The sequence below is a fragment of the Silurus meridionalis genome, chromosome 23 (genome assembly GCF_014805685.1).
Source record: "Silurus meridionalis isolate SWU-2019-XX chromosome 23, ASM1480568v1, whole genome shotgun sequence".
NCBI classification, from domain to species: domain Eukaryota; kingdom Metazoa; phylum Chordata; class Actinopteri; order Siluriformes; family Siluridae; genus Silurus; species Silurus meridionalis.
Genome location: NC_060906.1, coordinates 11478762 through 11506323, shown reverse-complemented (window position 1 = coordinate 11506323; position 27562 = coordinate 11478762). Strand labels below are relative to the sequence as shown.

Here is a 27562-nt window from a genome sequence, read left to right as displayed (position 1 = left end):
CAGTTGATGCACATCTGGTTGTGTCAGTCAATTTTGAACCACTGTGTAATTAGAGATGCCTGATGTAAAGGGAATTTCAATGCCCTGATTTTAGAGGCGAATTTATAGTCCCATGTGTTCATGTGTAATATAAACAGCTTGCTTTCATGCATTTTATGCAGTGGAATACATTTTTCTCACTTCACCTAACTTTCTCCCATCTTCTCCACAACCCATTCATATCTCTAGACTTTTCTACTCTCTCTTACCTCCTATGTCACAACCTTACCTTGCTCTTTGTTTCTTTACTACTTTACTATCCACCCACATGTAGCTCCACCCTCCTGTTTACATTCCCCAGACCATATTTGGACGGCTCAAGGTCGTGTGTGTGTGTGTGTGTGTGTGTGTGTGTGTGTGTGTGTGTGTGTGTGTGTGTTTGAGTGTGTGTGTGGACCGTTGGCTGCTCTGAGAGGAATAATGTTTCCTTAGCTAGGATCCCCTCTCCTGTACATCAAGAGAGTCAAAATACGGGGTTACCTGGAAAAAAGAAAAGAAAGTAAAACAGCAAGAAAGAAAGAAAAAGAGGGAGGGATTCATATCCTTGCAGAATTTGGGCAAAAGGAATACAAATAGGAGGTAGAGAGCAAGAAAATAAAAGGAAAGTTTAGGAAAGAAAAGACGACACAGGGGAGCTGTTATCACCTCATGGTAAAGAATGCAAGCTGCCCGCCCCCGCGAAGCTCTACTGAGTGAGTGAGGAAGCAAAGAAAAGCAAGAAGGAGAGAGAAACGTTTTTGAGAGAATGGACATGGACTGAACCAGCAGGATCAAACGGTTAGAAACTATTTTTTTTTCTTCTGCCACAGACAAAAAAAATGCCTAAAGCTGCCTGATATACTTCATATGCGTTCCTACTTTGCAGCTCTTATCTGTTAAGATAAGAGAGTTAAGATGCTTTACGCAGATATGTTTGTGCAATAAACAACATTGTATATTTATGAATGGTTAAGTGAAATGTGTTCTATGACGATTTAGGTTTTACGATATCTTATATAGGATTTATTTTTTGAAAACTATAGTCCATGTGAATGTCTGCTGCATTGGGGCTTTTTTTTTAGAATTTCATTGACGATTTTAATTCCTAATTACAATTTAATAGAGGACATGTCAGTTAAGCAGAATAATTGAAGTTAATAATGCAATAAGAGGGATACGATGTTATTCTAGCCTAGATAGATAGATAGATAGATAGATAGATAGATAGATAGATAGATAGATAGATAGATAGATAGATAGATAGATAGATAGATAGATAGATAGATAGATTTCGGTATGACCATAATTCCTGTGAAAGATGACCTCACGAAGAGTGGATTGTTGAGTCGTGTGTGTGTGTGTGTGTTTCACCAGCCAGCTGTGGGTCATCACGCATAGCTGGTATTTGGATTTCCATCTGTCGAGTTTTTGGGAAAAAAACTAATTGTGAAAGACGTGTGTATGCGACGTGTGTTTTGTTGCTGTTCGGTGTGTTTTTATGTGCGGATGATGTCTCCGCTTCTATAATTATCTCTGTTCATCCACTTGTGTTTCTTCGAATGTTGAAGCTTTGACGAACGCACAGACGAACACGCACCAGTCGACATGCCTCTTACGGACAGAATTGAAAGGCACTAGGGCAAAACCCCTAACATGATCCAGAGATTAGGGGACAAAACAGTAGGAGCACAGTGGAGACAGCATTTGTATGTGGCCAGAGAACTTCATTATGTATAAAGTCATTTCAAAGCATTTTCTATGTTGGCCTCAGTGTCACCATGGCAACATTTAAAAGTTGTTTTTTTTTTACTTCACACACACACACACTCTGGAATGTGCGGTGCATCTCAACATATGGAAGAGATTGATTAACTGCTGGGTTTGGAATGCTGTGTGAGAGAGCAGCGTGTCGGTAGCCTCTCGCTGGGGTTCGGAGTGGAGATGTTTTTTTTTTAAACTCCAGATGTGTGCGATGGGAAAAAGTGATGCGAGTTTGTGATAAAGAATGAAACTTAGTGATGTTTGGGTTTGCGCAAGCTTCTGGTGGTTTCATGTAAAGGCATGTGTATATATGCATATGACCCCTAGGCATGTTTTGGTGTTGGAGGTTGTCTTATTATAGGAAATCACAATTGAGCTCTCAAAGTAAAAAGAAAAAACAATACAGGACTCTTTTTATTTTCTTTCTGGCAATTTCCTTCATTCCTTGTATTATGATGTTGAATATACAACAATAAGGATTACTTTTTCATCACGTGCCTCTTATTTTCTATCGATTGTATACATTTTTTTATTTAAAGAACATGAGTCGTACCTGTCTCTGTGTGTGTGTGTGTGTGTGTGTGTGTGTGTGCGTGCGCTGGTGTTTGCGTCTATGTGTGCTTAAAAGAGAGATGACACATTTTATCAAGTCTGCTTAGTATTCAGCTGCTGCTGCATGAATGATGAGCTGGAACATAGTGATGATAGTCAGACAAAAGTAAATCCAGATTAAGTTTGTCAGTGGTGTGTGTGTGTGTGTGTGTGTGTGTGTGTGTGTGTGTGTGTCTGTGTGCATATGTATCTGTGTGTAAAAAACCCTTTATTCACTGTGTTGACATTGCGAGCCTAGACTGTCAGATCTGATACACAGCAGAAGTGTACGTCAGCAGAGGATTCCGCAGTGACTTGGTTTTCAACACACCTGTACAGCCCACTGTACTTATCAAATATAAGGATCACTGAAATGTGTTTTTTAAAATGGGGTATAGCTTGAAAAGTAACTATTAGAAATGTAAACAGAAATAATGTTTTGGGAGAATGAACACAGTAATATTTGCAATCATGCACAACGAGGTACGTGATTAAATCGATATTGGCGTTTAGGAAATTTCTCTACTTTTCTTGTCAGAGAATTAGATTTTTAAATATCTAGGATGTGTACATAATACATATCGTTTATAAACAATATAATCTTTCTATACATAGAAACAGGCATCTTAATTCACGTGTAATTGAAGACATGTAACCAAAAAGAGACATGACCCTGTCTAATATACATTTATTTATTTATTTATTTTTAAATAAAAAACCTGTGACTAACATGATCTCATTAATATTATGATCCTTAAAAAAGTTTTTTTCTTCAGTAAATAATATTTTGTAGTTTTTGATGTTACCTTGCATGCAACTGCCTATATATGCTATCTATTTCAATAGTTTTATCTTATTCTTTGTGCTCATTTCACCCCCAGCTCAGCTGACTGAATGCACTATCCTCTGTGAGCAGTGATTCGGGCCTCTCCACTAACTCACTGTGGACCGGAGCAGCAGGCGCAGGACTCCACAGCCAAGTCCAGAAAGCCACTTTGGGGACAGCATGGCAGGAGAGCAGCCTCGTTCCTCTGAACTTGCCATTGCATGTGACAGAGATGAGAGAGCAACGGGAGAACATTTTCATCATATAGACTCTACTTCTTTTCACTTGAATGGTAAAACTACAAGTGCACAACGAGAAACCAATATCCTAGAGGATGAGGATGTGTATACATCTGCTGCTTTAGTATCGCAACCCAAAGAAACAGGACTTAGACTTGCTGTATTGAGTACACATGAATATACTTCCCATCCAGAAGATTCTGCAGATGGAATGAACACGGAAGACACACGGACTCACACTCACACAACATCTAACAGTAATCAGACACACATGTGGGTCAAACAGCAACAGCTAGTCTCTTCCGGTTCGTACATTTACACCATGTCAGACAGACTGGAACACAAGGTGGAACCAGGGATTAAGAACAGCTCTCTGGTGGTGGAGCCAAATGCAGACAAGGATGATGAATTTACTTCCCTTGCTTTGGATATTGACCAATCAATTGAACAGTTGAACCAGTTGATCCTAGACCTAGATCCAGAGTTTGAACCTGTACCCACACTGGCTAGGGGTCATGTGACTTGCTCAGACTCTGTACACGCCAATGGAGTTGGACACTTAGTTGGTCAAGCAAAATCCATCCAATCAGGTAAGATTTATTCAGTTACATAGGAAATTTTAAGTTTATATATGTACACATATGTATGTATGTATGTATGTATGTATGTATGTATGTATAGATAGATAGATAGATAGATAGATAGATAGATAGATAGATAGATAGATAGATAGATAGCCAAATTATTTCTTCCTTTTGTTTTCTTTCTTTTTTAGTTTTTTTTTTTTTTAGTAAAACCTTCTTTGACACCTCAACTTTATTAAATAATGAATGTATTTCACAATATTTTTATTTATCTGACCTTTGCTGTCATAATGATTGTGTTGTGTTAGAAGCCAAAAGAGTTTTACTAATGCTGAGAGTTTTATTGATGCTTGACATCATACACTATCCTAGCTATGGTGTGATTTCTTCACAAGTTGAATGCCTGGAGTTGACCATGTTGTTGTGAAATCAGTGGAACTTAGCAGTTCAGTGTGTAACTAGACACTGGCTGTTACAAATAATAGCAATAGTAATAGTTTTTCACTCTAAAAAAATAAATCATTAGGTGTAAAAATAAACTTTAAAATCAGGTTAAAATAAACTTTATTTAAAGTTCAGAAAACCTGTGTGCAATATATGGACTAAAGTTTGTGGACACCTGATCATAAGACACACATGTGCTTTTTGTCCACATGTAGTTTCTTCTTTGCTGTTATAACAAATTCCTCTTTTCTGGGAAGATGGTCCACTACATTTTGGAGGGTGCTTTTGGGGAAATGTACTACTTCAGCCACAAACACATTTGTAAAGTTAGGTACTGATGTAGGGTGTTAAATAGACATTGTCAGATTTGGGTCTTCTAGTTCAAATTAAAGGAAAATATAATGCTACTGCATCCAAAGACATCGGATATGATTGCATGCTTCTAATGAACCACATATGACTGGAAAAGTCAGGTGTCCCAAAACGTTTGTTCATATTGTGTATTTCTTTATTATATAGAATAGATAAGGTCAACATTTCACCATGTCATGGGGTTTCCCAGGCTGCTACACATACATATATATATAAAATATACATGTAAAAACAGTTGACATTTTTTATTACAATCATCGGTCACATATATTTTTACTGTTGAATTATAACACTACATTTTATCTGAACTTCAGACTGGATCTGCTGGCAATTTTGAACCTAAACACATTTTAATGAGAACTTCAGGTGGAAAGGAAATAGTGAATAAAGACCACATGACTGTGGGCCTTCAAAAAGCCCTGTAAGATATTTGATTTTGCCGACTATGTAAAAAAAAAATTGAAAGTGCGTTGAATCACTATGTGTTTTCGTAACTTGAAAAGCTTATGTTGGCTTGAGTGGATTTACGCACATACAGACATGCACAATAGAGCTCTGTGTGAAACCCTGAACAGGTACAGCTAAGGAAAATAAACCCGTTCACTCTGGAGGGTATTAGAATGAGCAGTATTTTGTGTGTGTATGTGCATGTGTGTGTGCGTGTGTGTGTGTGTGTGTGTGTGTGTGTGTGTGTGTGTGTGTGTTTAATATGTATGTTAAGTGTCTAAACATCTAGGGTTAGAGCAATTGTGCTGTTTAACTTTAACTTTCACCAAGTTCTAGTTTTAAACCCAGCACAAAGGGATTAAATGACTCTTGACTCCTGTCATGAATCTGCTGAGAAGAATACAAAATCGGTCCATTTGTAATCCACATCCTTGGAATTCAGTATGAAAAATGTCCACGATATGATAAACCAATTAATGTGATTTTGGCCTCTGCAGCATTTAAAGTAGGATTGATGTTCAGTGGTGGACATCAAACGAGTATTTTGACTTTGTTAGTGTATTTAAGCATTTTTCATGTATATGTACTTTGAGGGTATTATCATTTTGGGAAGCTTTGACTTCACTACATTTTAATGTGTGACATCTTAATTTTTTACATCATACCACTTCAGAAAGCCTGTCTCGCCTCTCTACCATGAAGTAAATATATAAACTGAGTACATTGAGAAGCTGTTGCAAGGGCACGAGCATAACCCCACAGTGCTGGTAAGGGTGTGTGTTGTAAGGGTTCTCTCATTGTGTGTCTGCACCAGTAGAAAACAGGAGAAACAGTAGAACAGTAAAAGAAAAAAACTACATATAAAGATATGATGTATGATGTGCAGAAGAATGAATAATTAATTATTTAAATATGGTTCTCACAGATCAGTAGATTTAATTTTGATACATTCAGAAGCAAGGACCTTTGTGCTTTTACTCAATACAGGAATGGAGTTCTTTTGCCCACCAGTGTTGACAAATAACATGCAATCAGTTTTTGGAGTTAGGAAATTTCAGTTCAGGTATGCGCCTCAAACCCTTGTACTTTAATCTGCTTTATGTAATGGTTGATAGTTTATGAGCATGCATTTATTTAATTTATTCTGTTACTCCACTGGTCGCGGCTGTTATCCTCTCAGATCCATATTATCCATAAATAATGTATTTTTTCTACAATCAGGAATATACAGTGCAATCTAAAACCAGAGTGCCCTGTTTCCTGATGTTTACCGTAACTTCAGAAAAAGAAGTAATACATTAATTCTACTGAGTGGATTTATGTGCTGTTATTTCTTACTCACTTACTAAAGTTGCCCTTGACGTTCCTGGACAGTGCTTTGAGTGAAAAGGTGCAATAGCCCCATTGTAGATAGAAATAGCTCGGATGTTTATACAGTAACTTTGGAGTACGTCCTGTTGTGTGTGTGTGTGTGTGTGTGTGTGTGTGTGTGTGTGTGTGTGTGTCTCTCTGTCTCTCTGTCTCTCTGTTTGAAGATGTATTGCATAAGAGTTTAGGAATGCATTTGAAGGTTTACTTTCCCCATCCCTTTTGTTTTACAGAGGTACAAGAATGTCAGAGCATTTATGGTAATAATTTTGTGGACTTGTGGATGTTGTAAGAAGCCAAGTTCAGCTTATGGTTTTCGTAATGAAAGAGGATTTCGCATCACTCTAATTGTCATTAATAAGTTTTTGTTGAAACATTTGCTATGCTGAGTCATCCCTGGGTCATCAAACAGAGGGGTTACAGCTGATCTGACCTGGTTCTGTTCAGACCTAGTTTCCTCTTGATAAAATCTGAGGACATTCAGAGTCAGTGTATATAAAATGTGTTTCAATTGGAATTCTCCAAACAGTGCAGCAAAATTAAATACAGGAAGTAGATTAAGACCATATTATGATCTATATTTGAGGAATGCACCAGGATAGCAAGCTTGATGTTAGGTTTGAATATAAGTAAACTACAATGTTTGCTATTTTGCCAATTGGCTAACACGGGAATATAATCTAGGTAAAAAAGGTTGTTTACAAGGCAAAATTTTGGGGAGAAGAACTACTGTACCAGAAGATGTAAGGTCCTCAATTTACAGGCAAACAGAAGTTCGCATCTGTGTTGCTCTGCTTTCACTATGTACTTCACAACAAGTTACAACTGATCTAAACTAGTGTGTCTTACCTGCAAAAAGGGCGCTATGGTTTTTCAAAGTATAATGTAGTATATAGTATAAAGCCCAATCCCTTCAGCAGGGAAATTAGCTTAATGATAAGAACAGAACATTTGTTCATCTCATAGTTTCTTCCATGGCATCTTCCATGATGTTGCTTATTGCAAAATCGTATTTGCAAATGCTTATTGCAGGAAAAACACAATGTGTTAGTTATATTGAAACTTAGCCAAAAAGAAATGGTGCTTATCTAAGACCTTATCTTCTGAATAATCTGGAAAATATTCAAAAAATCTTTCATTTTGGTGCTAGAGACAAATCAGGTGTGTGTTGACTTTGGTGGTAGGATCCCTAAATATGATAGATTTGATCATGCATGATGAGAGTTTCTGAACTCTGATTAAATAATTTTACCTCGTGGTGTCCCTGGAACTACATTATATGCTATATACAGAAACATTTATTATTATTTATAGTATCCTTGTTCAGGCCCTATTCCTAAACAGCAACAACTCAAGTAAAGTGAAGCACCAATACCCCAGCCAACACATTGTAATGATAGCTGAAGGGATTCATTTGATTCCTGAATACTTTATTTCTTACAGAAATTTTTAAATTCATAAAGCTCTATTTCTTATTCTTCTGTTCCCTGTTTTCTCAGGCTCGTGGAATAAGTCGCTTACTAATGCCACTAATGAGCCTGCATCCAGGTGCAGTGATGATGTTTTACAGCCATTATCAAAGCCTGCTGTCTACAAATCATCCGAGGTACATTCCCACCAAACAACCACACACACAGAAACACGGCTTATATTCATACAGTACCCCCTTCATAACCAAAGAATATATGTCATGCATTATAACTATTTCCACCTCCATGTAGAGTAAACATCTGGCCTGTTGTGTGTGTGTGTGTGTGTGCTTGTGCCAGTTTGGAGGCGTGTACGCAAGTGATGCAGTGGATCATGGGGATTTCAATCCTGAGGCTGACCATCTGTTATGGGTGGATCTTAACCAATCTTCAATGACACCCGCATTTCCTGTGACACCTCCTACACCTTATGGTAAGCCCTGGCAGATGTTTAGTAGCGATACAGTAGGTAAAATATAATTTCAGTAAAAGTAAAAATTCCCTTTTTACTTGAGTATCCAAAATACTATGATTTATTATGGCAATAATGTTCCTATTAAATTTTTTGTCACAAGACTCTTAATCTACTCAGTTTATGTGAAAAGTTATGTTACTCTTAGCACACCTACCTAATAATAAAGTGATATTAATGAGTTGATTGATATCTATTGAAATGATCATAAGCCAAAAACCTTTTATTCAACTACTTCAAAAACAATGCGCAAACACGGGTGTTGTGTCAAGTTCGAGTCAGGAATTTCTTCCATCATTTATTCTTCTTGCTGTTGAACTGATGCTGAACTGTGTGTTCGTACTAAATAGATACCACGAAGCAATCAAAACAAGTTCAAAAAGTTTCTATCCTCTCATAAATGAAAAGGAACGACTGATTTCGCAAAATGTAGTAAATAAAGTACAATATTTGACTTTAAAATGTAGTAAAGTTAAAGTAAAAGTCTCCCAAAGGAAAATACTTCAGTGAAGTACAGATACATCAAAAAGCTACTTAAGTACAGTAACAAATTACATTTACTTCATTACTGTCCATCACTATTTAAATATGATTCACCAGACACAGCTGTTGCTGCATGAATCTACAGTCTGGGCAAGAAAGAACTGACCCTCAGCCTCACTTCTTTATCCTGTTCTGTGTATCTTAGTCATGACTATTGTTCTGTTACCAACGAAAAATAGCTTCAAGGTGTTTAACAGTAAATAATCTGATGTAGATCCCATTAATGTACCCGCCTTTTGATGTATTTTTATCTTTGAAACAACAAGTGGCTTGGCTTTGCCAGACTATTTACACCAGCTGCTCCTGGTGCAAATTGTTTTTCCATTTTAATGTTCATAACCTGCAGGAATGAGTCAAACTAAACTGCACTCAGTATCTTCATTGTTCATTGTTACTATGCTGGGACAGTTCCTGTCGAAGAAGCCAGGGTTGAGATTACATGTAAGCTTTTGTTGTTGATGTTGTTGTTGATATTTCATATCACATAAATATTGATATTGCATATCACATAATGTTTTCATGTCACATAAAGTGAAAATATGAAATGAAAGAAAAGCTTTGCAGGAAGAAACACTTTCTCTTTTGACCAACTCATTATCACACACACACACACACACACACACACACACACACACACACACACACATTCCTCTCCCTTCATGAATTAAGCTGTTAAAACTTTTGCTTACAGTAATACATTTATTTCCATGTTATGGATTCTTTTCTTTCTTTTTTTTTTTTACTTAATAATTAATTTTCTTTGTTTGTGTGTATTTGACTGTCTCACACACACTCACACACCTCACCTATTCTTTTTCTTTCACCTTCACAGCTGTGTTTTTTCTCTTTGCCATAAGTTAATGACCCTGACAACTAATCCCACATTCCCCTTATAATCTAACCCTTATATCTCACTATGCTAATACGATCATTTCAAAATACTCCATTTATTAGATATATGTTTACCATTAGTTATTTTTATCCACTAGATATACTAGCCAGACCCAAGGGTTCCATGACCTCACATTCCGTGTTCTTCCTAGTCACTAATTTATGGCATTCCCACATTATGGACTATTATCACTTTGCAGAAAGTTTATTTTCCTGTTTATGGTCCCTAAACCAGATTATCTGCTTAGAAGAGTCACTTAGGCAGAAATAAACAGGCTTTATACATTGCTATTAAAGATAACGCAGAAGTAATAAAGCTCTGAAATTAGGTCCAATGAAATGACGCACATAGTACAATATACTATTGAATAAATATGGCTTGTTCAGAACCGAGCGCTATGTGTGAGTGTAATTAATATGTTTATTTTGTTTCTGTCTTTTTGTTTAACCAGTGAAGGGTGTGTATGACTTTTCCCCTGTGAGTCTCAGCTCTCAGGCCGGCCCACAGCACCTGCTCTCAAGGACACAGCAAGGTAAACTCCATTCACCTGTCTGCTCTCATACAGGAAACGAATAAAACGTAGTGTTTGCACTCGTAATAATGAACAAACTCGGCTTTGTTTGGAGAACATTAAAACTTCACCACTTCTTCTTGTTTCAAAATGACTACATTACATACAGTTTTTTTGAGAATGATTTGCAGCGGCTCGTGCAGCTGGTTTGCTTTCCTTTGAGACCCCCTGCTCTATGCTGACCTCACGTATCAGTCAGGGTCTCTGGCATTAAGACAGTGTGTGTGTGTGTGTATATATGTGTGTGCTTGCCTGCAGACATGCATGCCTGCTTGACATGTATGATAACGGGAACAAAGTTTCGACCAAATTGCTGTTGTATGCATTTTTTTTTTAAAGAATTCCCCTAAGCTCCCCGAAATCAGCTCCCTTAATAAAATGTGTATAGCTGCTAAAATAGTTTATTCAGTTACAGGAAGTGGCCTTGTGAGCCAGGAAATGGACATCCTGTGCCTCAACCAGGATTTGTTTTAAGGATGTACATATCTGCATGTGATATGGATTGAAAACTATATAACTAGTTATTAAAATATATCTCTGCCTACCCTTGCAAGCAACAAAATTTTGAATTTTTATTGGATCATTTAAATTATTTTTTATTTACCAACCCCTCTCGCTCTATTACTAAACAACACTTTGTTCTATATTTCAACAATGAATTTAACAATCCATATAGATTCTTTAAGTTTTTCTTAGTAGGTCTGTGTTGTGAACATTTAACAAATACATACATTTAATTAAATATTTCAGAATTGCTTCGATTGCACAACTGACCAGAGTGTTCAATTATACTATATGGAATAAAAAGTATTGGGACACCTGACTTTTCTAGCCATATGTGGTTCTTCCCAAAAACTGTTACCACAGTGTTGGAGGTGCACAATCTTATAAGATGTGTTTGGATGCAGTAGGACATACATTCAGTAATTTCCCATCTATTGAACTAGGAGACCAAAACCTGTTCCGGCATGACAATGCCCCTGTGCACAAAACATGTTTAATGAAGATAGTTTGCATGGGTTGTAGTGGGAGATCTTTAGTGGTTTGCTGTAGAGCTCCGTCCTTAACCTTATTGAACACCTTTAGGTGTGAATCGGTATTGGAACGCTCTCACCCCAGGGATCTGACTTTGTTAACACCCTTGTAGCTGAATGAGCACAAATCTTCACATAAACACTCCAAAAGCTATCAAAGACACCTCTCACCCCAGACTATCCAATCTGGGAGACATTAAAGGAGCCTTTACTGATGCACCAGCAGACTCAGAAGCAGTTTCTTGTCCTCAGCTAGCAGTGTACTGAACTCTATAAATAAACGATGATCTCTACATTCAACTCAGTCAACTTAACACTACTCAAAGATTGGACTGTACACTAACCCCATACTGTAAACTTTTTTTTTTCCTTGATAGCTTTTACTGTTACTGCCTACTTCTACACATTCTCTTATTGTTGCATCAAGTACAACACTCTACCTCATGTTGTCTTTTTGGCACCATTATGGTCACTTTCACATAATATTCTTCGGTGTTTATCTTCACATTTGCACCTTATACAGTATTAATGATTGCACATTTGCACTCTAATAATGAATTTATTGTTTATTTGTATATTTATATATTTATTTTAGATTTATTTCTATACATTGCTATTTGCACTTCTGGTGAGATGCTAAATGCATTGCATTCGCCCTGTACCTGTCGTCTCTTACAATGACAATATCAAGTCAAATAAAGCATCTAATCTAAACTACACTAATCTAATTAAATGCGGAAAGCGATGTTCAAAAAGCTCATGAATCTCATGTTCAGGTGTCCCAAACTTTTTTCCTATAGAGTGTACTTCACCAACAGCTGTTTGTTATTATTAGCATGTGGAAAGCAAATTAAACCTAAAGTACCATACTGGCTTTAAAACATTTATTGTATTAGAATATTCCACTAGCTTCTTTTATTTTAGACAGTGTAATTTCAATAATCATAACTCAGCTCAAATATTTAATAATATTCAAAGATTTTTACATTTGAAACATATGATGTGCACTATTTCTCACCCAGAACATTTTTACTTGCACATAGTATGTCCAAATATTTTAAACAGTTTGCATTATATCAATAGTCTTTTATTTCTAGTTCTATAAATATACTGTATATTGTGTGAGGTAAATGGTCAGTCACTGTCATTTGATCATGTTCATATAACAGAACAATCTAAAGTGTGTTACACTGCAAATAATAACAGCATCAAAAGTAATTTTATCTAGAATCTAGTCAAATCTGTCTATTATTTCTTATTATATGATTACAGGCAACCCAATATAGAATTATTAAGCCTATAGACATACAGCATCATCTAGCTTCTAGATCATTTAGCTTTTTTCTCATCAACTTAGCAAAATAATCTTCTTAGAAAAATTATAGCTTTTCAAAAAAGGAGTGAAACAAATGTTTATAGGCTTAAACATCTAAAGCTAAAGTATCTGACTATATTCAAGATATTTTACTTTACTAAAATGTCAATTTTGCAGGGTATTACTCTTATACCACAGAAAACTTTTTAACTGTTATAACATATTTACTACCAGAGGTTTGACACAGATACTTCATTACTGTACTTTAAGTTTACTTTACTTCACTATTTAATTTTTACTTTCACTCATTACATTTTTTGACACAAATATGTACTTTCTTCTTCTTACATTTTCAAACAGGCTCGTTACTTTTAATCTATTTGGTGTCCATCAACCTGTGTCTTGTCATTACGCGGCTTTTTCAATCTACCACTGGTGCATCATTTACTGGCTCTCACACACCACAGATATAGACTAATTTAGGAGGCGCACAATGATCAAGACAGAAGGCAACAAGAAGTATGGGGTTAATGTGAATGAGACAGAGGGAGTCAGTGATGTAAACATGACTGAGAACAGAGACATTCCTGATCACCTGATCATCATCATCTTTTCTCTGCTTGTGTTCTATATAGTGGCTCTTCCGCCTGGATACAATCATTAGATAACAACATTTTTATTTATTTTGTTTTAATATATTAATATGATGTAAGGTCTAGTTACCAGCCTGACACTAAAACAGGTAGTAGTGATGCCTACTTTTTTCTTAAGTACATGTCAGAGCCCAAACCTCTTTACTATAACTTGAGTGAAAAAGTGTAGTCACTACTTCAACTTTTACCAGAGTATTTTAAAACATCTTTATATTTACTTGAGTGAGTTATGTGTGCAGTTTTGCCATCTCTGTTTACTAGATACAGTATTTAATTACACATTTAATATTGTGGAACAATCACAAGATGCATTACTATTATCTTGCAATATAGCAGTTTTAACGTAAAGGTACTTTTTAATTATAAATTGTATACATTGTTCCCCTTTAAATGGTTGCTTTCTGATTAGCCTGTCTTTTTTTATTTGATTAAAAAATTTGTTGTTTATCAAGTGACCAAGAAATCAGAAATCACAAAGCTAAGTGATATGAATGTCCCCTGAAAGAAAGCTTCAGCATGTTGATTTCTTTCGATGAACACTAACGAAAGTGTTGGAAAGACTGGGAGGACTTAAAGAACAAAATAATGTTTTGCTCACTGTAAAGAAGTGTATAAGAGAAAGTGTGTTTGCACGTGCAAAGAGCAGATGTTTGGAGTCCTTGCACTTAAAAGAGAGGGGAAAAAGTGAGCATACGGACATCGGTAAGAGGACATCATAACCTTTGACCTGTGCTGCTGGCCTTGTGCTTGGACAGGACAGATTGTGAAGATCTGCAGGATGCTTATTTAAAAGCCAGAGAGTCATCATGAAGTCATATGTTAATGAGCCCAAAGTGTTCTTTTCTCTCAGTCCCTCGACCTCGCACCAGGCGGGGGCAGTCGTCTACCCTCCTCCTCTTCCTTTTCAGGCTTTCCCTTGCTTTCTCTCTCTGTCCGTCCGTCCCTCCCTCCCTCTTTATTCCTCCCTCCCTCTGTCCCTCCCTGTGTCTCCTCAAAGCAGTCACTCAATGGCACATTACTCTAGAAAGAAAGGATGGAGTAGTTTTCCATCTGGAGGCTCGTAGATCTCGGCCAACTGAATGACTTCATTCAATCGTGGCACAGACAAATAGAACGCTTGAGACAGAGAGAGAGAGAGAGAGACAGAGAGACAGAGAGAGAGAGAGTAAACGAGCGAGAGAGAGGTAACTGTGTAACATGTTATTTGTGTCAGAAAGCAAAGCATAGTGAAGAAGCAAAGAGAAAAGCGTCAACTTTAAAGACAGAGACATAGTTTCAGTGGTAGTGGGACAGAGACGTCTCCAACTGCAAAACTTTACACATAACCAAGGGAGTTGGCTTTTTCCTGTGTATGAATCTCCCATGAGGGTTTCCTCATCATGACTGCTTCTCTGGGTATGTGTAAAAACTACTTTCTGTGTATTTCTGTATGCAGAGTTTGAATGCAGAGTTCTGTGTAATATCTGTGTGTGTGTGTGTGTGTGTGTGTGTGTGTGTGTGTGTGTTTGCATGCTAATGGATTAGCCATTTGCTGTAGCTGTCTCTGGCAAGCTTGCATTGTCTACTCAGACAGCAGGCAGTGTAAGAAGATCCTGAACCTACAAGAGTAGAGGCTTTCGCTTCTTTCGTTCCTTTTGCTCTGTCTCTCTCTCTTTACATCTCATGTGCTGATAACATGCAGATTCCAACCTGAGTAAATGTGTGTGTTTACAGACAGGCTTTGGAATGTCACTGTGTTCATATGCAGATGTCTCTCCCTATTTATTTTTTGTCAGTGCAGCTCTTGGCCTGCTCCTAACTTTCCTCCACTGATGTTTAACTATGTTCTTGTGAACAGTAAAGAAAAATAAACTTTAACACTATGATTATTGTAGTAACTGTAGATATAGTGAGTGCATGCATTTTTTTGTGCAGGATTTTGAGTTTCTATATATTTGATATACTTTTCCTGTTTTGCCCGTTGGTTTTGGAGAAGAATGTGATTGAGGCTTTAACTCGAGCTCGAGATAACTCTGCAGATCTGAGCAGATAGGAGCAGCTTGTAAACAACTTAAAAGCACATTTGGCTACTTGTTCATGCCTCGATATCACACTGGGGAAAAACATTCATCTTAGCGATTAAAAATAGCTGAAAACATTCGACTGATATTTCTTCCATTTTTTTTTTTGATAGTTTGAATCATCCTGTTTCTTAGTTCAAGCATTAAATATTATTTTTTGGAAAATAAGTGAAATAAATATGTGGCACTCAAATAAGATTTAAGACCTTTGGAATTCCTCATTTGTCACACATTTTCACACCAGCTATTGCATTTTTGTCCAAAATATTCCACTGTATTAAAGTTTCTCACTAAAACATAACATTCAATCAGTTAAAATTGGGTTCTATCAAGGGATTGCAGTTATTGCAGTAACTTCAAGTTTATTCTAGAGGGTTACTGTATGTAATCGCAGGGAGTAAAATCTTTTGTATCTCCTTGTCTGTGACTGTCTATGCTTGAATGTTCTCTGTAGATCTTTCTTTTGCTTCTAGAAAGTCTGGATTTATGACTGTCTGTGTTAAAAGGACTGTAGGAGTCCTTGAGTAACCCAGGAGCACTTGAAACACGTGTTGCTTTTAAACCCAGATTGGGTTTATTCACATAGGAGCAACAGCTCACAAGTCATTTTCAACTGAATGTCTAGTTTCGTCATTCTAAAGCTGTATGTTTAATACTCATTATGTACAGGTATGTTATTTATTACTGTTCCTGCTAGGCAATGAAACAGAAATAACGTCATTGTTTTTCTTCACCTTTGAATCACATGGAAAGTGCAAATCACATGAATAACACCATGTACACCCTCTGCCATTTCTCTTAATGTCCTTCCTGTGAATTAATGCCTTGGTTCTGAACATGTGCCTTAATTAACTGGTATTTAGAGAAGTTCATATGAGCTGACCCTAGTTCTCCTGGGAATTTCTTTAATAACAAGAGTTGCCAACACTAATTGGATAAGATGTATAATTGTATAAGATGTCTTTGGATGGGGTTTGCATTCATTTGAACTAACAGTTTCAAACCTGTTCCAGCATGACAATGCCTCTGTGCACAAAGCCAACTACATAAAGACATGGTTTTACATGGTTTGGAGTGGACATCCTGAGTGGCCTGCTATAGAGCTCTTATCTCAACCCAATTAAACACCTCTGGGATGAATTGAAATGCTGACTGCACCCCAGGCCTCCTCACCTACACCAGTACCTGACTTTACTAACATTCTTTTGGCTGAATGAGCACAAATCTCCACAAACACACTAGTGGAACATTTTTCCAGAAGAGTGGAGTTTTTTTTTTATAGGAACAAATAGGGAGTAAATGTGGAATAGAAATGTTCAAAAAGCACAAACCAATCAAGTTTTTTTTATCCATGTAGTGTAAGCATAAAACTAAATCACTGCAGCAGGTACGGCTCCAGATAAAGCATTAAAAGTCATTTTGAAGGTACCTTTTTTAGGTCTTTCCATGTTTGCCAATACTATTTGTGGTTATTCAGTTTTACTCAGGAAGTTCTGCTTTGAATTGCAGGAAAAGAACATGTTTGCGTAAAAGTTCGTACCGTGTATGACATTTAAAATTTGCTTGTAATCTCAGACATTGGTATAGTTTATGCATGGGTACCATTTAACAGGTCATTTTTTTCTTTTAGACAAAGAACGGGCCAAATCGATTGCAGCACATTAGAAGATTTGAGAAGTATATTGAGTAGACAACATACTGACATGACAATACTATGACTTAATGGTCAGTACAATGTTAAATGTTTAGGGAGATATACAGCTAGATATGATTCATTTAGTCTGCATGAATTGTGTAGGGGTGATTAGTTGCTAAGGATTTGTATTTCGGTATATACAGTACAGACCAAAAGTTTGGACACACCTGCTCATTCAAAGAGTTTTCTTTATTTTCATGACTATGAAAATTGTAGAGTCACACTGAAGGCATCAAAACTATGAATTAACACATGTGGAATTATATACATAACAAAAAAGTGAACTGAAAATGTCATTTTGTAGGTTCTTCAAAGTAGGCATCAAGAGAATGCCAAGAGTGTGCAAAGCAGTAATCTAAGCAAAAGGTGGCTACATTGAAGAACCTACAATATGACATATTTTCAGTTGTTTCACACTTTTTTGTTATGTATATAATTCCATATATAATTCCACATGTGTTAATTCATAGTTTTGATGCCTTCAGTGTGACTCTACAATTTTCATAGTCATGAAAATAAAGAAAACTCTTTGAATGAGAAGGTGCGTCCAAACTTTTGGTCTGTACTGTACATGCCTAAGTATTTAACGGCAGTTTGGGCCTGAATCAGTGAATAAAAATAATACGTTTCATCAGAACGGTGAAAGATGAGTTTGTGAAAGTGCAGAGTTCAACTATTTTATTTGTTTGTACTTTATTATAGCAGCAGTCTTAGTTTGTATTTAGATATTATTAGTAAGTCTTAAACTTTACCGTTATACATCACAAAGCCAGTACATGATGGATAACCTTGTTAAATGCAGAATGTTCCGTTAGGTCTGATGACGTTATGGAAGAAAGAGAAAGAGCCTAATTGTGAAAATGATTCATAACACTACAAATTATACAGAAATATTTTAACTAGAGTGTCATACCGTTGATCTAACCATCACGCAGGTTAAGAAATTGGCTTGTCTCTCCTCTGGCTTCCCCCCCTCTGTCTCTCTCCTCCCCCAACTCATTTTCCCCAGTGCAGCTTTGATCACAACAGCTGAATAGTTTTCAACTTGGCTCTGTGTGTGTGTGTGTGTGTGTGTGTGTGTGTGTGCGTGTACGCATGCATGCATGCATTCCTCCTCTGAATAGTGAGTTTGTTAAGCCTGTAACACTAAAGTCCTTCTTTGTCTTTCTGCCAGAGATATAATCCAGAGAGCCTCTGTTGCTGGAATAAATGATTGACTCTCACACACTTTTTAATCATTCGCAGCCTCTTAAACTCCTACATGCTGAGAATTTGAGTTTATATAACTTTTTTAGGATGTGTGATGCAGTCACTTGCTATATTTAGAACAAAAATGAATCTCTGGCTCTCTATGGGGTGGATTTATGAAGTCAGTTGTGAGTATGGTTTTCTCTGAGGCACAGAGTCTTTTGTATGCATCGTTTTTATGCCAAACAGCAGAAAAAAAGGCCCACGTTATATAAAACACGATATATGATTTCTTGTTGTTATGCATGTGTCTGGACTATTGGAAGGCTTGCCCCTTACATCAAGAAACATCTGAGTGGACTTTAATCACATTCTTGCTGTAGTCCGATTATTTCCAAGCAGTTATCTTGTTGCCCCAGTGTTTGGTAGAGCTATTTTATATCTTGCCTATTCAGAATATCATGCAATAATGCCATAAAATTAAACGATGACTGAAATAACCAACAACCATTTACATGCTAAGGCTAGGAATCTTCTGAAGCTATATTTGGTGTCTCTATTTGCAGCTGTGATAAACCACCGTCTGATATTAGTGAACATGCTGACAGTGATGCAGCATTCCACCTAAACTTGTGTATCTTGTGAAACTTGTGGAAAAAAAACCTCATTATGAATTTGCCTCTGGGATTAATAACAATGTGATCTATCTATTCATTTAGAACTCCTACATAGAAGCTTGAGGAGGTCTTTTCAACACTGGTCAGACATTGACATCAAATCAACATGGCTGTTCACAGCATCAATAGATACCAGAGCAGTGTTTATTATTTTATTCATGTAAAATGATTTATACTATATATACATGTATCTACTGTAGTTTAGTTCATACATAGAGATGTATTGTTGTCTAACACCATTATCGCTGACCGAGGAAAATGTACGTCCCTCATCACATTTAGCTGGCACTCACTCCAAAAATAAAAAAGGCAGACATAGTAACCTTGAAATTTGCATGGTTATAACTTTCCACTTACCGAATTGATTGCAGCATAATACATTGGGCAGGTGTTTTGGTCTTATGTGAACGTCATCAATCCTATAGGGCGTTTATCTTCCTGATGCTTGAGTCTTTTTTTTTTCTATTTTTGTTTTTGACTAATACATTTTTTTTCAGATTATCAAACAAATACCTATCTTTTTTTTTCTTTCATATTCTAAGTATCACTCTCAAGTTCAATTCCACTAATTGACTCCACAAGTCCCTGAACAAATACAAGTTCAAATATTTTGGGAATTCACATTTATGGTTTATTTTTTAGAGTCACTAATTATCTCCAGTATATGTGCATGGGGCTTAATTTTACTTACCACATGTTTGTCTGTATACCTATGCTGTAACTAAACCATGCAATCTTATACCAGGATTTTATATATATATATATATATATATATATATATATATATATATATATATATATATATATATATATATATATATATATATATGAGAATATTGAATGAATTCTGAATATATTGAATGAAAACGCTGACTATATTGAACACATACATAGCTATGTTTCCACACAGACGGTTTTAATTGGCAGATCTGAGTACCATGGCGGATTTTGGTGCTTTGATTTTATATTTATTTATGTATATTTTTTATAAAAATGGTCATGTGCTGTTAAAATTTATTTGTGTTAACGCTATAATAACGTGTTCATTTTGACAGCCCTATAAAATACTGTTTATTGTGTATGTAATAATTGTATATTAGGTATAGTATACTACATGGATTGTGTTCTTTGTTGTTGACTTCATCACCATGATACATGCCTTATAATTCATTAAAAGAAAAAACAAGAAAACTATTAATGTACAGATGAACTTAATTTCTGAACAAGGACACGTTTAGAATTCAATGACAATTTACGTTGCTTCTGATATGTGTGGTTCGGGTTTGATTTTGGAAATGCTCGTGGCGGAGTGAATCTGTTATAAGACGCCTGCTCTGTGTTGTGTTATGTGCACAATGTTAGGAATGTGTGTCTGGGTGTGTTGGAGGGGTTGTGGGTGTATGTGTGTGTGTGCAGACCACCAGCCACTAAAGCCACTCAAAGGACACACACGTTTGATCACATGCAGTCTTTTGATTATTTGTTCAGTTTTTTCTTAACTAATCATATATAATAGGGCTAAAAGTGTATGCAAATTATTTGTAAAACAAACAAAAAAAGATCCATTCGGGTTCATGGTTTTTGGAAATATCACTATACTATACAGAGAAAACGACATATAAAGCGACTAATAAAAGCTATTGGAGTAATTTACTGCATTAAGATTGTGTTTTGTTTTGTTTGTCTGACAGAATCGCGTGGATATACGGATAATATGACACACTCTTCCATGTCATCAGACGGAGACATTTTTCACTCGGAATTAACGTCTAGGCCTTCCCCCTGCCAGAGAGGCTTTGGCTCCATGCGCTCAGTGAGCACCTCAAGTCCACTCCCTAACATTGACCGGTACGGTAACTCAAACCTTCTGCCCTTGTATTGTTTCTCACAATTCATTTATTGCGAATCTTGGAAAAGAAACTCGTTGGCATTGGAGATAAAGAACACAAGGAAGATGAAAGAGAAGAAAAAAAAAGAGTCAGGAGCCTTCAATCTTTCAAACGTTTTCACAAAGTGGCATTTATTCCAACCAAGCAGGAGCCAAACCTGATTCCACTTTGCAGCCAAACCTCTGCTTTGTGGAGAGAAAAAAAACATGAATTATGTTATAATCACATTAATGAAAAAATATGTGTAATATTTCCAACTAAAAACACAATTGTGATAATTAAGTGTTAAATTATAAATTACATTTTTTTTTATGGCCCAGCAAAAGAAAAGCATTCAGATCACAGTGTTGTTAAATTCTCAAATCGGATTGGTCAGAATATTTTCTTGGAGTGTAATTCTGGCCTAGTTCAGGTCAGAGATTTATAGAAATCTATTTAAACATCTGTATGTCTGTAATACTGAACTTGATTGTGAGTTTGGACTCAGCTAATACTGAGCTAATCTCTATTCTTAAATTCTCTATACCTTCCTGTTTATCCAGCCCTGTTCCAGCTCATTCATGGTTGGATAGTGGTTCAAACACCCCCCTGAGCTTCTACACACCCCAACCTTCACCTCCACACTCGCTTTCCACTCCCAACTCCCAGAGCTCCCCTCGTGCCCTGCCACCCAGTCTCGACGTAGGGAACTTAGAGCTTAGTCTACTGGAAGCAATGGAGGGCCTGGAGACTCTGGGCTTCAATGGAGCACAGCCACCACTGCTACCTCAGAAGAGGAGAGGGATGGATGGATTAGAGCTATCCCTGAACTTTCCATTCAGCCCAAGTGGTGGTCTCAATAACAATGGGTCACCAATAGCATCTTCTCCTAGTCCAGGTAAACCATGACCCATTATGTGATTTCTGACCAACCTGAAATAGAATAGAAATCATCTTCAGGTCATGTTATTATTATTTTTTTATATTCTCTAACCATTTGTTGCAAATGTCAATAAAGATATCTGGATCAAATCCTGTTCAACAAACCTGAAATGTGAATCATCTTGTTTTCCATATTGAACAGATTCATTTTCCAGTAAAGTTGACAACGTGAAATTTGTTCAAGACACGTCAAAATTTTGGTACAAGCCGGACATCTCCAGAGAGCAGGGTGAGCATCAATCATGATTTCAATTTCAATGTCAATGTCTCGTTTTTTGACAGTTTTGCCTAACAATTACAATCGTTTTGTACCGTGTCTCTTGATGTGCTGTAGCCATAGCGATACTGAAAGATAAAGAGCCGGGCGCCTTCATTGTCAGAGACAGTCACTCGTTCAGGGGAGCGTACGGATTAGCCATGAAGGTGGCCACACCCCCACCTTCCATCCTGCAGCAAAGCAAGAAAGGTGAGATGGCTGAGAACACGGCATCTTATTCACACATAGTCTGGCTTTATAGTGGCATTTAAACTTCAGGAGCATTGCTTTGTTGTTAGCCATGTGTCTCAAACCTCGGGTTTTGAGGTTGAGTCCTTCATTCTTTGTGCTCAGATTCTACATGTTCTCCCCATGGGGGTTTCCTCTTCCAGTCCAAACTCTTAATTTTAGATGATTGGCATTTCTAAATTCTCTGTATCGTGATTGTGTCTCGTTATATGTCAGCACCCCATTCAGGATGTCCTTTTCCTTGCGTTATATAAGGATAAGCGCTATTGAAATTTGAAGCAGGAATTAAGCCAAATCTGCTTTTGTTTGTTGCCAGAAGGTGTTATGCTTATATGTCAAAGCAACTTTATAAACCATATGTGACACACACACACACACAGACACACACACACACACACACACACACACACACATAAATAAAAAATATATGCACACCCTGCATCCTGATTCACATGTAAAAAAAAAAAATCTATATCCATGTTCCGGGTCATAATTACTAGGTGTTAATTTAATATAGTTTAATAATTACATGTGATATAGAAAGTTACAATGTTACCCTCATTAAAATTGTCAGGATAAATAAAAATGCAATTTGGAAAATATTTGCGATATTTCAGCCGTCATCGCTAGCAAAGAAGCTCAGATATGTCACACAAGCTGCAATTCAATATCACATACTCTACGTGTACATTCATGTGTCATATTCTATTCAGCAACATGCCTGTACGTGGCGTGTACTAGCCAAAACAGATATTAGACCATGATCGTTGAAATTATTGAGCCTATTTTTAACACTTATGCATACATGAATCTATGTCATCCAAGTTTCTCTCCAGCATTAGTTTGTGGGTAGTTGCTTTGGATCCGAAGGTCATGAGTTCAAATCCCAGCCACACCAAGCTTCCACTTCTGTGCCTCTGAACAAGGCCCCTTAACCCCATAGATGCTCAGTTGTATGAGATAAAAATTAAATTTTCTGAAAAATTTACTGTATGCAATTAATGGCAAATCCTGTGTTTGTGCGCAGTGGGGGATCTGACAAGTGAGCTGGTACGGCATTTCCTGATCGAGTGCACACAGAAAGGGGTCAGGCTCAAGGGCTGCCCAAACGAACCCTACTTCGGTAATGTGTGTGCGTGTGTACGTCTGTTCACCTGGTGAATCTGTTTAGTTGAAAACGCAAGAGTTTTTTATAATTCTCCGTTCACCATCAGTTCCCTCTAGTGGCCAAATTCTGCAGGGGTTTATTTTTAAATAAATCATGCATCATCATCATCATCATCACCATCATCATTAGAGAATGCCTTTCTGTCTAACTGGTTTCGATTTTGAGCTGATTAATGTGTTATTTTTAAATGTTGTTTATATTGTTTTTAGGAAGCTTGACAGCTCTCGTGTGCCAACATTCCACCACGCCATTGGCCTTGCCCTGTAAACTCATCATCCCAGACAGAGGTACTTAGTCTGTTTATATATAAGTGTGTGTGTGTGTATGTGTGTGTGTCTATCCATAACATATTCTGTGCATTTTTAAGCTTCACATTATAAATGCAACTCCCTCTCAATGTCCCTGCCCCTTTCTTGCTAACAGACCCTCTGGAGGAGTTGAACGAGTCCCAAGGACAGACTTCTACAAACTCCGCCACTGAGTTACTGAAACAAGGGGCAGGTTTGTAAGCTTTTATGAAGCTATAAAGTCCACTATGCATATGTGTGTCTCGATTAATTGTCAGCAGCCCACATGCCTTTGAACACCACAACACTTTTCTTTACTGATTAAATGGAGAGTCAGTATTTTGTAGATGATTCTATGCTGAATTTTCGTAGAGTCACGCACTCATTCACTACCTTCAGTAGACTGGCTTTATATTTAATTATACATTGTTTCTATAATAAATGTACAAAGTAAAAAACATTTTAGATCGTATTAACCTCAAGGGATGAAATTGGCTGACTGCAGTATTCTCATCTCATCAAATGGTTGAAATTATATGTTCTTTATGTACATGATGACTGTGCAGGCCAAGTACCATCTATATTTACAGAAAGAGGCCATTTAAATCACCAGCAAACAACAAAGCAAAGCTCCATTTACATATCTGGTCAATAGTCATGAGTTGTTTATCTGTTGTTACACTGGGCTCACCAGGCTTTAAAAGGCTTGAGATGATTCTTGGATTTAGAAGTTGGCACTACAAGCAGTTATTAGACATGAAAAAACAATTTTAAACACATATGGTGTAATGCTGAAGGTAAACAAGAGTGCTGGATAATGGCAGGAGAACTTGCAGGAAAACTTTTCTTTTAGGCAACACTTTCGATTTAATTTATTCTATTTAATAAAAAAATGTATCCGTCCAGTGTCTTTCTGTTTTACCTTAAATTCTAAACATGTGACGAAGCAGATCCCAACCGTGCACGTTTGTGTGTTTCAGCATGTAATGTGTGGTTCCTGGGCAGTGTGGAGCTGGAGTCTCTGACAGGTGTACAGGCAGTACAAAAGGCCACCACAGTCATTTTTAGTCAGGATCCTCCAGCTACCTCCACTATCGTCCACTTCAAAGTGTCTGCACAGGGCATCACGCTTACAGATAACCAGAGGAAGTAAGCCTCACACACACTCATACATACATACACACATACATACACACTTTTTTTTTTATCCCTTACACCATTATTCAGAAATCACAGTTTCAGTTAAAAATATCTTGTGCTTCCAGATTGTTCTTTAGAAGACATTACCCAGTCAACACAGTCATATTCTGTGCCCTGGACCCTCAAGACAGAAGGTAAATACTCACACACACACACTTACATCTACAACTCCATTTATATCTATATCATACCCAGTGCGTATTCCAGCAAGGCTCACTAATTCTTTTATTTGCAGATGGAAAAGAGATGGCTGTTTAAATGCAAAGTAAGCCTTTCTCTTCTTTTTTTCAAATACATTTTTTCTTTTTTGGTCATGTTATAATGAATAAATACATCGAAATAATAAAGTTGAATACATATATGTGCCCGCACAGGATTTTTGGCTTTGTCGCCAGGAAGAGTGGGAGCAGCACGGGGAACGTGTGTCACCTTTTTGCAGAGCATGACCCTGAGCAGCCGGCCAGCGCTATCGTCAACTTCGTCTCCAAGGTGATGATCGGCTCCCAGAAGGCCAAATGAAGTCGAATGTTTTTTTCAGCAAATCTTCCTACTCTATTCGGGATTTAAGTGGACATACGGACGTGGCACTAACAAAAAACATTTTGTGCCTGCATAGAGGACATCAAAACTACTGCCTACTATAAGAATATAAAAATAGACTATTAAAGACGATGGAATGTCTTTTGTTTGGTGTAACACATTTTTTAAATGAGCAAACAGACCTCAGGCTTTGGGCCTTTTGCACAGATCCTCCAATAGAGGGAGTCCCATCATCTCAGCTTCAAATAACTTTAAATTGCCGGCTGTGTCGGTCCGCAAAGAAGAAGCACCATGTGATCTGCATACCAGAGTTACAGTCTGCACTGTTCGGAGTCTGCAAGTTGTGCGAGATCTCGGTTTCAATTCGAAAACCCTTTATAAAACATTTCTTGCCACCGTTTTTTTTTTATCTTCTCTGGGCTTTCACATCATCAAACTGAATAAACCACACTGCTTATTCAACTAAACAAATCTAATAACTGCAATTGAATCACTATTTTTGTATAACCAAAGATACCATACATCATTTAAACTAAATACACATTTTTAAAGATCATTTAGGCTGCAAAATGAGTCCGATTTTTTTTAGTCATATCAGTTGAAAATGGAAGAAACTGATTGAAACTGGACAATTTTTCAAAGCGTCTCTCTTACTGCCATAAATGATTTATTAAAAGTCACCTATTTAAATTGTGATTGTAATAATTAGTGACAGTCTAGCATATTCTATTGGTAAATATATGCATCATTTACATCACTGCTCATATTTTGTGTATGCTTCTTTTATATTTATCAGTGCATGATTATCCTGTAATTTGTTCACAGAAACTCTAGTGATGGTTGGAATTATATCACTAAATCAATAGATTTATGATTTGCCCAGCTTTTTTTAATTGAGTATTGACTCAATTGTTTTTTTTTTTAATAACTCGGTAAGTCTTGTGCTGTACTATACATCATATAAGTGATATTACATGCACATTTCTTTTCAGCGTTAAGCCTTTTATTGCAGTGCATAATGATCTGTGTTCATTCATTTCATATTTCCTTTTCTGCATCCATTGCTAGATAACCAGATATACAGTACTTTCATTATATTTAAGGACTTATAGTGCAGTTTTCATATATGTGTCATATAAAGTGCTCCTGTGCTTCAGATTTTCATTATATATCACTTTCTATGCATAGCTTCGGCATATTTTTCAGTGCAGCAAACCTAAGAATCTAATGAAGAAATTCAGTATTTTTTTTACCATTTACCTTATTAATAAGTTCTTCAGCCTGGATAAGTCTTCAATAGGCCCAGCCCCATCTCCCCAACCCCCTACCCCTCCCTTTCCTTACTATCTACTATTTATATATGCAATAGAAGTAAATATGGCTGACTTTTAACAGCATCCGATATATCATTTACAGTATATTTAGTCTGTAAATAAAATAACATGCTTCGTGTAACATTTCTACATTCTATATTTTTTCCACATACTTCCCATTTTTATGTCTTTCCACTGAAATCTTCCTCTCCTTCCATTTCATTCATACTCCATTTGTTGTAAATGATATATAAATATGTCTGCATCCTTTATTCTTAAATAATAAAACCATTTTGACAATCTACTGGCATGTGACAATATATGAAGACTGATTTGGTTTCAGTCCAAACCAGCAGGTGGCAACGGTTAACACACACCTTGGCACACCACTGGCATAATTAGTAATGCAGCTAAATTGAACTGTGCAACACTTAAATCTGAAGCTAAGGACCAAAAGATTTGTAGAGTAAACTTTTAGCTTTTTTTTTTTTATTTAAAAGCAGGTAAATGTCCCCGCAA

At 36.7% G+C, this 27562-nt stretch overlaps 1 protein-coding gene across 1 annotated transcript in view; it reads left to right on the top strand.

Moving 5' to 3' along the window:
- The window catches only part of si:ch211-191a24.3 (tensin-3), a 41285-nt gene extending 13938 nt beyond the window's left edge, over positions 1-27347 (top strand). The window contains exons 13-28 of the mRNA XM_046835909.1: positions 3252-3282; positions 3313-4025; positions 8150-8256; positions 8420-8552; positions 10478-10558; positions 20912-21068; positions 21652-21986; positions 22173-22259; positions 22365-22496; positions 23563-23658; positions 23913-23990; positions 24127-24204; positions 24971-25139; positions 25256-25324; positions 25426-25455; positions 25565-27347. Coding sequence (XP_046691865.1) covers positions 3252-3282; positions 3313-4025; positions 8150-8256; positions 8420-8552; positions 10478-10558; positions 20912-21068; positions 21652-21986; positions 22173-22259; positions 22365-22496; positions 23563-23658; positions 23913-23990; positions 24127-24204; positions 24971-25139; positions 25256-25324; positions 25426-25455; positions 25565-25709 — 2441 coding nt within the window. The 3' untranslated portion in view covers positions 25710-27347. The remainder of the gene's footprint in view (positions 1-3251; positions 3283-3312; positions 4026-8149; positions 8257-8419; positions 8553-10477; positions 10559-20911; positions 21069-21651; positions 21987-22172; positions 22260-22364; positions 22497-23562; positions 23659-23912; positions 23991-24126; positions 24205-24970; positions 25140-25255; positions 25325-25425; positions 25456-25564) is intronic.
- Positions 27348-27562: the final 215 nt, after the last annotated feature.